At 46.6% G+C, this 12,120-nt stretch overlaps 2 protein-coding genes across 9 annotated transcripts in view; one reads left to right on the forward strand and one right to left on the reverse strand.

Moving 5' to 3' along the window:
- The window catches only part of LRBA (LPS responsive beige-like anchor protein), a 734,202-nt gene extending 731,421 nt beyond the window's left edge, over positions 1 to 2,781 (forward strand). For both annotated transcript variants that reach the window (XM_013059156.2, XM_004758045.3), the window contains exon 57: positions 1,651 to 2,781. In XM_013059156.2, the coding sequence (XP_012914610.2) occupies positions 1,651 to 1,741 (91 nt within the window). In that variant the 3' untranslated portion in view covers positions 1,742 to 2,781. The remainder of the gene's footprint in view (positions 1 to 1,650) is intronic.
- Positions 2,782 to 10,393: 7,612 nt separating this feature from the next.
- DCLK2 (doublecortin like kinase 2) overlaps positions 10,394 to 12,120 on the reverse strand; it is a 144,168-nt gene continuing 142,441 nt past the window's right edge. For 4 of the 7 annotated variants that reach the window (XM_004758034.3, XM_004758033.3, XM_004758037.3 and 1 more), the window contains one exon: positions 10,394 to 10,700. In XM_004758034.3, the coding sequence (XP_004758091.1) occupies positions 10,473 to 10,700 (228 nt within the window). In that variant the 3' untranslated portion in view covers positions 10,394 to 10,472. Of the gene's footprint in view, positions 10,701 to 12,101; positions 12,115 to 12,120 lie in introns of all 7 variants that reach the window. The other 3 variants (XM_004758041.3, XR_199858.3, XM_004758039.3) reach the window with 3 other exon arrangements.

Below are 12,120 nucleotides of genomic sequence, written 5' to 3' on the forward strand. Positions count from 1 at the left end.
GAGAAGAGAGCATGAGTGTGGGGAGGGGCAGTGGGAGAGGGAGAAGCGGACTCCCCACTGAGCAGGGAGCCCAACATGGGGCTCGATCCCAGGACTCCAGGATCATGACCTGAGCCAAAGGCAGACACTTAACCAACTGAGCCACCCAAGTGCTGCCAAAATCTTCAAAAAAACAACAACGAAAAAGAATTTTCCCATTTCATCTATTCTATTTGATCTAATTTGTTGGCATACACAGTTATTCCAAGCATTCTCTTATAATCATTTGTTTCATAAAATTGACAGTAACATCTCTATGATTTTAGCAGTTTGAGTCCTCTCTTTTTACTTAGTCAATGTAGCCAAAAGTTTGTCAATTTGGTAACCTCTTCTAAGAACCAGTTCTTGGTTTTCTTGATTCTTCTCCCATTTTTTTCTGTCCTCTATTTTATCCCTACTCTTTATTATTTCCTTCCTTCTGTTAGCTTTGAGTTTAGTTTGCTTTTTCTACTTCAAGGCATAGAATTAGGTTACTAATTTAGATCTTTTTTAATGTATGTATTTATAGTTATAAATTTCCTTCAGCATTGCATTAAGTTTTGGTTTGTTGTGTTTGTTTTCATTTGTCTGAGTCTTTTAATTTCTGTTCAGATTTCTTTGACTCATTGGTTGCTTAATTTCTATATATTTGTAAATTTTCCAGTTTTCCTTGTTATTAATTTCTAATTCTGTTTGATCAGAAAAGATACTTTGTATGACTTTTAAATTTATTAAAACAAGTTTTGTTGCCTAACATGGTTTATTCTGGAGAATGCTCTGTCTTTAGTGGTCCTTTCAGTGAGTTCACGGTCTTTTGAGGACTAGGGTCCCCCCACCCCCTGCCCAGACCTTCTGCAGAGCAGAGCTCAGCCCAAACTGTGGTCAACACTTGTGTGCTGCTTCCCCCACCAGCAAGTACTTGGTACCTCATATAAAAGGTGAAAGGCAGGGGTGCCTGGGTGGCTCAGTGGGTTAAAGCCTCTGCCTTCAGCTCAGGTCATGATCTCAGGGTCCTGGGATCAAGCCCCGCATTGGGCTCTCTGCTCAGCGGGGAGCCTGCTTCCCTTCCTCTCTCTGCCTTCCTCTCTGCCTACTTGTGATATCTGTTGGTCAAATAAATAAAATCTTAAAAAAAGGGGGCGGGGAAGGCACAGCAGAGGGAGTAGTCCTGGCATCACATGGTGACAGATGGGAGCTACACTTGAGAACACAGGATAACGTACAGAGTTGTAGAATCATGTTGTACCTCTGAAACTAACGTACCATCGCATCGCGACTAGACTTCAATTTTAAGTATATAAAAATAAAAGCCAGGACCAGCACCCCTGCTCAGAAATGACCAAGTCTAGCAGGTGTTAGGGATTCTTCCTGCACATGCTGGCGGCACGTTCAGTAAAAAGGCAGGCTGTGCTGTGGATCTTCGTGGAGTTTTGGAGGTGGCATTCTGAGCTCACTGAGTGCTGTATCCTAATCAATCATCAGAAAACGCACCGTGGTCCTCGCAGATTGTTAGGTTTGACTGCCATCTTCTAGATTAACCTTGTAGATTCAGGGAAGGCAGTTCTTTCTTTAGGAACAGAACCCTAGGAAATAAATAGATTTGTAAACCCGTCCTTCTCTTGGTCCTCCCAGGTGCATCATTTCTGGCATGGCCTCGGGAAGCATCGTCCTGTTTTACAACGACTTTAACCGGTGGCATCACGAATACCAAACCCGCTACTGACAGCGACAGCTGCGTGGCAGCCTGGCCCCCAGCCTCAGCGGGGGGAGTGATCGGGAGCAGCTTTCTCTTAGAAGTAGCTATCACATGTGAATGTAACTTAAATTTGCTCTAAGAAGCAAAATATTTTTTAAAGTTAATTGCTATTTTTGTAGATTTTGCTTGACTTTTTTGGGGGGAATAGCAAAGCAGAAAATTGGCTGCTGGGTTCTGTAGTTTAAAAAAATCTATATTTTTAGTCATAATGAGAAGTCTATTTTCACCAATTATGGAAACATACAGTGGAGCAAGTAAACCCACTTATTCTAACTATATTATGAAAAACCACTTCCCTTTATCTATAATCTTGAGAAATACATGATTTTAACAATAGGGAAATGAGTTACAATACTGGGATTGGGAATTTTATGCTGTACTTTGGGTCCTGCATTTTTCCAAGCAATCGTGCTTCTTCAGCACTGAAATTTCTGGGATTTAAATAGTAATGTTTAAATTATGGTAAATGTAATTTAAAACATCTCAATGAATTATTTCTATCAATATTGTTGAAGCATGCTTTAGATCTAGAAAATTATGGTTTGGGGGAGGTTCTTTTATTGTATGGTTAACATAAAGGATCTAATGTTATAGCAAGTGTGAAGTAGTTACAATGTTTTATTTACAATGTTTTCACCAAAATGAAATGATGGAAGGACTCGTGGGCTCACAACCTTTGTTTTTCTTTTAAAGTGAACGTAAGAACCAAAGCTCACCCCAGAGGTTTGACTGTCCCAGGGCACTGAGGCAGAGCCATCAGCCGGGCTTCCCTCCCCCACCCCAGTCTGAGAACAGAGGCAAATGAGGTGCTGTAGGAAGCAACACCCATCTGACCTTCTCTTTGTTACTAAGTATCTTCACCTTCCTTTGAGTAGCAGTTTGTACTAAGAAACATGTTATTTTGGTGTTGTGTAATTCTACTTTTCTAGCAGACTGCTGTGGAAATCTGTGAAAAATATTTGAGAAAAGGTCTGTATTGCATAAATAAATTCTTTGTAAGTTGTGAACTTCGAGTTGAAACCAGCATTCCATCTCTTTCTCTTGCACTTACCTAAAGGGGTCCCCTCCTATTTTCCAACATTCAGCTCTTCTCTAAAAGCAAAGATTTGGAATGGAACAATCAGTTTGACAGAAAAATTAAATGAAATGGCATTTGAAATTGAATTTTTCAGAATATCTTTTCACTTCTACTTTAAAACATTAATGAAACAATTCTTCACAAAGAAAATGTCAAACTCTGGTGTCATCCCAGATCTTGAACAATAACCAACAAGAGACTTTCTTGAAACAGGAACTTGGGTCTTCTTTGACCAGACAGCTCCGTCTTACTGAGACTTACGCTGATGAGAACACTAGACCTATAGCTAAGATCCACCACTGTTTTATAAAACCATTAAGGAAAAAAAAAAAAAGTCAAATGTGAGAATATCCCTTTTAGAGCAAAGAAAACCCCAAGTTACTGGTAAATTAATTAAACATCCTCACTGCTGTTACCCCCTGATATTTTACTTTGGAAAGTTTAGGGAAAATGGTAGAATTAGGAATATCTACATCCTATGCCAAGCATTTGATACTTTGAATTACCCCATTTTTACAAGCTTAAAGCAAAATGAATAAAGTAGCTTCCTCTTGGGCCTAAGAAGAAAATTGGTGCCTCCAATGCCTTTATGTGTTTTAAAACTTACAACTATGGAAAATTAGCCAAAACATAAGTAACATATTATTTACTTATGTATTCCTTTACTCATAAAACAAATATAGCTGGTGTCAACACAAGGGCTTCTTAAGGACAGAATCTGTTTACCATATTTGTTAGGATTTATTCAACATTGATTTATTTTAACCAACGTTAGCTACTTAAAAAAACCACACACACACACACACACACACACACACACACAAACATTTCTTCAAATAAATTTAAACCAATAAGGGGAAAAGAGTCAAAGCCGCGGTGGTTTGGGACTAAGCTGGATGACCCGCGCAGATGGGAAGCGGGGTGGCACGCTCAGAAAGTGGCTGTGGTTGGAAGTGGGCTGTGTTCCCTCTACATACAGTAATTTACAGCTGGTTTTAAAATGCACCACCTCAAGGAATTCAGATTTTCCTCCCTGATAGTATCGATTCTTACTGAAATGCCACCAATCAAGTCCTCGAGGCTCTGTAATTCAAGAAACAGCACGCTGGATCTCTGGGAGAAAGACGGGCTTAGCGCATATAGGACACGAAAACTTGACAGGCACACTGATACACGCTGATGGATGACTCCCTCTCAGATGAGAATCTTACTCCCCAGAGGACACCAGACATCCATTAATAAATATTCTAATACATTAATTCAATAAAAGGAATGATCTTGTCCCCTGAAACATTTAGTTCTACTGATCAGCCTACAGGACAAGAGGATTCACAGTGACCTGCACAGGAATGCTAAGAAGCTGCATGTAGGACATGAGGTAGCTTGGAACCTGAGGCTGCCCTTCTCCATTCAGCTCCAACGGCGGAGCAGAGCCCGAGGGCCAGTGGCCGAAAGACAGACACACACACACACCGCGAAGCCATGTGCACCCCCCGAACTGTCAGATGGCCAGTGGGATAACAAAGCTGGCGAGGGTCAAGTCTGCAGGAGATGGCCAGGAATCCCTCATTCAGCCAGACAGCACTTCCACTTTAGACCCTTTTCAGCAAACAGAACTGAATTAAAATGATAGACAACAAATCTACCATTTGTAGATTTTAGGGGAGAGATTTTCACTAGGTACCTGATAGCTTTTTCCTGGACAGGATTTCAAGAGCTCCTGGCCATACAAATCATAGACCTGGTTTCGTTCTTCTCCTGCACTGCCCTGCTCGCCCTCCATCAGTGCAAAAGGACACAGATTCCTTCTGCATGCACACGGGATGGAGAGTCCTACCACTGAGACTGGTGGAGAAGCTTGGCCGGTTCCTGGGGTACATTACAGATCATATAGTAGCAGCCAACCCCCAGCCTCACCTCATCATGTGACATCACATTTGGCCAAAGTGTGTTCACAAACAAGAAACAAGGAGGACGAGACGTGAATCTCAAAACCTGCATAAACTGTGGATCAGCAAATATTTCTCCTTGGCTCTCTCTGCCCCACTACTGGGGAAAGAAGAGTTGTGTTTTTTTTGTTTTGTTTTTAAGATTTTATTTATTTATTTGACAGAGATCACAAGTAGGCAGAGAGAGAGAAGAGAGGGGGGGAAGCAGGCTCCCTGCTGAGCGGAGAGCCTGATTCGGGTCTCGATCCCAGGACCCTGGATCATGACCTGAGCTGAAGGCAGAGGCTTTAAACCACTGAGCCACCCAGGCACCTGAAAGAAGAGTTTTCTACTTCAACTAGGAGAGGAACCAGCCTAACAACTCCCATTTTTGTAGCAGAAGGAAGCTGAGAATTTTAAAAACTTCCTACACTATAAAATGGAAGGAAAACACCATAATATAGCAAATCAGTAACAAAATACAAAAAAAAAATTGTTAAGTTTTCTTTTGTCTCTTTTATTTCCTCTCAGATATGTGGGCAAAACAGCTTTTATATTTTCCCCATGAATCAAATCTATATATAAAGAGTTGAGTCCATGATGCACATTTTGGGTCCCCCAAAGTCACAAGATCACTATTTAAAAACCCAAGCCTATTACTAATGACACTGACATCATTCCCAGCCTTCCCTGCTATGAACCAAAAATGCAGATTGCTCAAACCAAAGGACATCACATTTTTCTAATGAAACTTAGCGTGGTCTGGCCTTTAGGCAAGCTGTCTTCTGGAGACAGCCAGGCTCTCCAAGAAGGGAAGAAGGCAGTGCACAAATGTTCCTATGAATTCTGACACCTCGGCAGTCATATGCCAGAAACATGAAGTGAATTACATTCCTGTCTCAAGTTCAGGAATATTTTTCCTTGCCAAACGAAAGTTGGGGGTGGGGGTGCTGGGCAAGCTGTTATTTCCTCATACCTGGCAGGCAGCAACTGGCTGCTTTGCAGCTTTGAATCTGGACAATTTGAAAGACATTCCCCAGACCCAACTTCATCCTCCGCACAGATGCCCGACCCTCACAACCCAATAAACTTAGCCCACCAGGTTGAAACCTTCCCAACCACACCATCCCGAATGACGAATGAGGGGGTTCTGTTTGGGAAAGGGCAGGGCAGAAGCAAATGGCTGTGTACCAGATACACCCATTCCTTCCCCTCAGTTCTTCAGTGAGGGCAGCACCTTCCCACAGCCGTCTTCGAGTTCAAGGCTTTATCATAAAGTGCCCACTTCACATCTGCTGGCCAAGACTAAGATGCACACACCAGCTTCCTTCTGGAGAAACTACTCTCTTTGTCTAACAGAAACCGGCACCCCCTTCCCCGCTGCCCCCATAACCTCTCAGACCTCCTCAATCCCCAGTTTTCTACCATTTTGCCAGGTGTCTCCAGCATCGCATCCCACCTCTACCTAGGACACAGACGGCCCATCTAAAGCATCTCCGACCACCTAGTGGACAGGTATAAGAACAGCCTCCCTGGGAACCAGGAGCAGCATGTCCCAGCTCCAGGAAGTCGGGATGAGCTCCTGACCCTCCTGAGTTTTCTCATTGGTGGAATGCGGCCATTAACCTCTTGCTCTCAGGGACGTTGTGTGGCCCAAATGATACAGGATGAAGTACTCCGTGAATAACTGTGGTTATGCCTTAGCAGGTAAGCGCTTCCAAGGACTAGACTGTCACTCCTTCAGAAAGCAGCTAATTCTGTCACTGGGCTGCCATTCAATAAGAGTCTCAGACTCTACACACACACCTGACCCTTTGTGCCTCCTACCTACTAACCTCCGACCACCATCCAGAGTAAGCAGAAGTGAGTCTACACCCTCAGCTGTGGAACAAGTCTTTAACCAGCCAAGACATCTAAGGATGTGCCTCTCGTTTCCCTAGTGCCTTTACATGTCCCCCTAGTCCTTGGCTGCCAAGGGCTTCAAAGCCCGCATACCCTGGCTGCCCTCCCTCAGATGATTGTTGCCTCATGTGCACCACACACCTCGAGGCCATCGAACAGATCTGCACCCATGGGAAGACTGGGCTTCCCTGGCCCACGCTCCACACATCCTTGCCCTTGCGCAGTGTGAGGTCACGCTAACATGCAAGGAGCTCTGGGGGCACCTCCTGAGCGCTGACCGCTGCAGCTCCCCGCACCCCGATCTTTCCCACGAGCTGCCATGCATCCAGGACGCAGTCAGCAGAACCGCAGCCCTTCACACCCTGACTTCACACTGTGGGTCTGGATCTGCATTCTAACCTGCTGAGTCATTTTAAATCAGCCCATCCCATGTAAAGGCTGGAGAAGCATTCTTTCTACACCGTCATTCACACCATAGGCACAAACAAAACAAAAAAAGAGCAACAAAGATGGAGAGCCGTGGTTTTTCTTTAGAGCTGCAGTGGCCGGCGTGGCTACGTGGGCTCCGACCACTCACAATGTGCCCATCCCAAGCAAAGACATGCTGTAAATGCCAATGCACAGTAGATTTCAACGATTAAAAAAAAAGATGTCCAAGATTTTGTTAACATTGGTTGCATGTTCAAATAATACTGTAAAGACACTGAGTTAAATAAAATATACTACAAAATTAATTTCACCCATTTCTTTTCAATGTGGCACCAGAAAATGGGAACTTGACACCACGTTTCCAGGAGGCAGCACACTGTTCTAGAACTTTCTCCACAGCACCATACATCGGCACCCTTTTCTCTTTCCACACGGTCTGTGCTGAACTGTCCTCGCTGTTTTCAAACTCCCATTTCACAGTCATATCCATGAAGATATTTGGGGGGAGTTTTGCCGAATGTTTTCAATCCATATATTCCATGTATTTCCATATTACAGCAAGCCTTTTGAAAAAAGAGATACCCGGCCTGACTCATGGCCCAGACGTCGAGCCCGGCAGGCACCCTGCTCCTCTTTTTCTACCCCTTCAAAGGCCAGTTTCTGTAGCTGCAGATCCCCTGGCTGGAGTAAGGGAATGAACACCCAACGAGGACAGGCTATTCTCACCGTGCAGGAGTGGAGGAACCTAGCAATTATATACCTGTATTTAACCTGAGTTCTGAGAACAGAACTCAATGGATGTTTTCCAAGCACACAAGTAAATGAACAACTTGCCTGTAGAGTCAGAGCCTTTATTAAGGATCCTTGCTCAGATGACCACTATATCCAGGTCTTGGCCACCTCCCCCTGGCTTCCCACCCCCACCCTGGGGACAGGAACCTCCAAAGAGCACTGAGATGGAAGAACATAAAGCTGCCTGGTGACTCTGTCCCCTGCCGATCCTGTGACTTGGATCATGTCACCTCACTGCTTGGTTTGCTCCGTTACCAGCACACGTCACTCGAGGTGTCTGTGGGATTACGAGAATCCTAGAGGGAACACCAGGCCAAGCTGTCACACCTGCTCACACCGCTTCCTGTCTCCAGGCCTCCTCCCCCAAGTCCCAGGCCACGTGAGGGGGACGCAGAGGGTGGGAACATGTGCAGAACAGAAGATGCTCCTTCGTCTTATCGACCATGACCGCTGCCTTGGCAATTACATTCTTAAGTTGTTAGCAAATGCCTTTGGATTTCAGTCCCTGGAAGGAGCTCGGATTTCAGACTCTGATCACTGCCAGAGGCCATGCTCCATCCCTACTTCTGTGTTCTTTCCTTTACATGAGGCCTTTCCTTCCAGTAACAAAAATATTTCCACTGGAAGCTGTGAAAAGGCTTGCTCTTGAACTTCTCAGTGAGGACAGAGACATGCAGAAGGGTCTAGGTCGGTACATCACAGCTTTTGGGAAACTGCCCTCCTCCTGAGGCTGGTACTTGCTGCAGCTGTGGGCCTGGGAAGCCCATCTGTGTTTTATAACTGGCCTCCGGATCGAATCATGAGCCAGCACCAGCCCAGGGAGAAATCATCGCGTACCTGAGAACAGGCACATGGTCTCAATCCTTCACCAGTGTGAATGAAGCGATCCAGGGCTGAAGGAGATAGTCTCTAGGCCTGCAGCTGGGCAGCCTCGAGAAGCTGGGGACAGAAGCAGCACCGGGCTACACCAGAGCGGTAGGTGAGCAGGTGTTAGGAGAGAACAGAAACCAGGAGCCGAGATGCACCCAAAGCAGCCGACAGGAGACCACACAGCCTCTGAGTCAGAGACAGTGACAGGAGACACGGGAACAGCTGCCCGGACTCCCCATTTCCTATAGAGCCTGACCTTCCTACCGTTGGTTCCACAGGATTCCTCCACTGTGTGCTAATAATCCCTATTTATTCCTGAGCTTTTGTTGTGGGTTTCTGCACCTGTTACCAAATACACTTAGACCAAGATGCATTTTCATGTGCTCTTCTCCCCTCCTCACCAGACAAGGGTACATCTGCCAGATCCTGGGGCAAGGCGGTGTGCTCTGATCACACATCCCCCGCAAGACACCACCACACAATCCTTTGCCCACCCCCAGCATTTTTTCTCAAGAAGGGTTTATTGCAGGTTAGGTACACTGGTAAGAGGCAAAAGTCTAACAATTAGAATGAACTACAGGGCCCACCAGTTTAGGGGATGAGTGGGTAAAACAAATCTACTGATTACGTACAATGATTAAAAAGGGCAGGGTAGTGGGAAAAAAGGAAAAACTGCCAGCAGCCTTCCAGAAGGTTAATAACAGAGGATGTCTGCGGAGCACCTCCCTGCCCCAGTCCTGCCTGGGCCTCGGCCCAGGTTTCCTCAGTTGTTTCCGGTCAGCTCCAGATGACAAACAGGTGATGGAGACTCTGGTGGCTGCTCAGATGCCTGCTCTCTAGAAGCCGACTTGCTGAGAAGCAGCCACCTTGGCCCAGGGAAAGCTGCATGCGCCAAGCCTTTCATGAAAAAGGCCAAAGGACAACTTCGTTAGCATTTCCTAATACATATGGGGGAAGAGTTAGCGGGAGAACACACAAGTTGAGGGAACAAAATGACTTTCCCCTGGGGTCTGTGTACAAATAAATATCCAGTGTCATCTCAGGTAAGCCCAGCACCCCAAGCTATACATGGTAGGCTGCTTCCTCAGGCACCAGAAAGCACTTCTCAAAGTCTGGAATTAGTGTCCAGTGACCAGACTGTCCTCTTGGATGCTCAATTCTCCCATCAGAAAGCCAGTCCTCCAAACCCCATCAGCAGAGGAAGGAGCCATGTCACCTCTCACAGGATACCCGCAAAGGGACAAATGCAGTTCTAAGTTCTCGTAAGAAAAAAAGGAACACTCCGAGTTTACTTAAATAGGGGAGAGATCTTGGTTCATCCAAAGTGTTTCTATAAAAATGCGTTAAATCCCAGATAAAAGTTGCACATTCTCTTGGTGACACTGAAAATGTCCATTGAACCAAAAAAAAAAAACCCAAAAAACAAAAAACCATCAACTTCAAATGAGCCTCTCTGAATTTCTGTCACCAAGGCTAACACTGCATAGGACCCTCCAGGAACTAGCGGGCAGAGCCCAGAGTATGAAAGAAGCCAGCCCCTGGCACAGAGCTCCTGGCTCCCGGCGGCCTTGGGGGTGCCAGCAACCTTCTGGAGGACAGGCAGCGGAGAAAGCCTCTTCAGCGAGTGGACTACGCGGCAGCCTGGGCAGAAGAGGGGCTTTCCAGCGGTGTGGCGGGCTCCAGCCCGTCTGCCCGGGGCTCAGTCACGGTGGCGGCGCCAGGTCCCGGCCCGCTCACAGCCCGCAGCGGCAGGGGGGCAGGGGGGTGTGGGTGATTCCGGAGGGGCAGGGGCCGGGGCTGGCGGCACGGACACAGGAGGCTCCTCAGCTGAGGGAGGGGCTGGAGAGGTCAGCTCCATCCCAGGTCGGCTGCTGTCCTGACAGTGCTTGCTGCAGAAAATCTGCCCCTCCTTATCTAGAGCCGTGTTCTGAGGAGAAAGCAGCGGAGACAACACATTAGCCCGGCCTGGGCCTGGGTCAGAGCTACCACGACAGGAGCACACGCGGGCATGCACAGGACTCGGGAGCAGAAGAGGAGAAATAACATCAAACTTCTCTTCCAACAGAAGCCTGAGAGAAAAGCAACGGCTGCGGACAGCCCTCCCTGGGCAGTCGTCCAGGCTTGGCCTCGGCGCCCCGCTCAGCGTCAGGCAGCCCTGGATGGCAGCCTGAGGCGATTCTTGTCTGGCTTGGAGCTGGCCTGAGTTCTGAGTGCTTCTTCCCATGCCCAGATCTTGAGCCCAGAAGAATCCTAGGATAATAAGCAAACCCTCTGCAAATGCTAAGGCCCTGACAGTAAGCTTTTCTAAGGCAAGTTCTTCCTCCCAGGGTGAAAAGTGACTCTCGTGTCATATAAATCAGTAACCCCCTTCCAACCCAACTGGATGCCTCATCTATAAAAGCCTGCAATGTGATGGTGTACCATTACCCAATTTTAGATCTTCCATGATCACCTGACCTGCTTTTCTCCTCCTGGGCAGTTTTATCTTGTTACACGCCCACGTTGGTTTTGTTTTGTCTTTTTTTTTTTTTTTTTTAAGTAAACTCCATGCCCAAGGTGGCACTTGAGCTCACGACCCTGAGATCAAGAGTCATACCCTCCACGCTGAGCCAGCCAAGTGCCCCATGCCCAAAGTTTCTAATCTGCTCAACTCCTCCAGGAGCACAGAAAAGGCTATAAACATGAAGGAATCACCTTGCTTTTCTGACCTTAGACTGAGAGGCAAGACTTAAGTTATCCTTTGCCTCAGTTTGAACATTTCTTGCTTCTCCAGAGAAGCCCAGCCTGCTGTCACCTCACTGGGTTTCTAAAGGTGCTTTCAGGTCTTGGGCACTTTTACCTAAAAGGCCCAAGGATCAGGAGGTGTTCTGTCATCTAACTGCCCTGGGGGGAAAGGTAATATGGAGTCTTTGAGCATTCTACAAGGTCTGGAAGGCACAGGAATAAACCACAGGGTCTTCTACAACGGGCTTGCGTGGCTGCCTTCAGGGCACTCCACGGGCCCTTCCGAGCTCAAGCTAACAGTCAGTACTTTCCAAGGTCAACTTCCATTACCTGGAGAGTAGGTCACTATGGAAAAGCCAAATCAGACACTTAGCACGGCTCTGGAACAAGTTTCCAAGCTCCTTGTAGGAGAGGAGGCTGGGCGGCACCTCAGGGAAAGAACACTGAACTTGGAGAGAGGCAGCATTCCCTTTCTTTTTCCTAGCACAAACTCCCTCCTGCGTTGAAGAAAACAATTCCACAGTTATTTCTCCTTTTCTCTTCCTGTCAAGAGACCATGTATGTGTGCAGCAGAACAAAGCATTGCAGTGCAGTTAGTACATACCATTGCCTTGGACCTAGTC

Source organism: Mustela putorius, unplaced genomic scaffold (genome assembly GCF_011764305.1).
Source record: "Mustela putorius furo isolate JIRA1106 unplaced genomic scaffold, ASM1176430v1.1 tig00000242_pilon_pilon_pilon, whole genome shotgun sequence".
Lineage (NCBI taxonomy): Eukaryota > Metazoa > Chordata > Mammalia > Carnivora > Mustelidae > Mustela > Mustela putorius.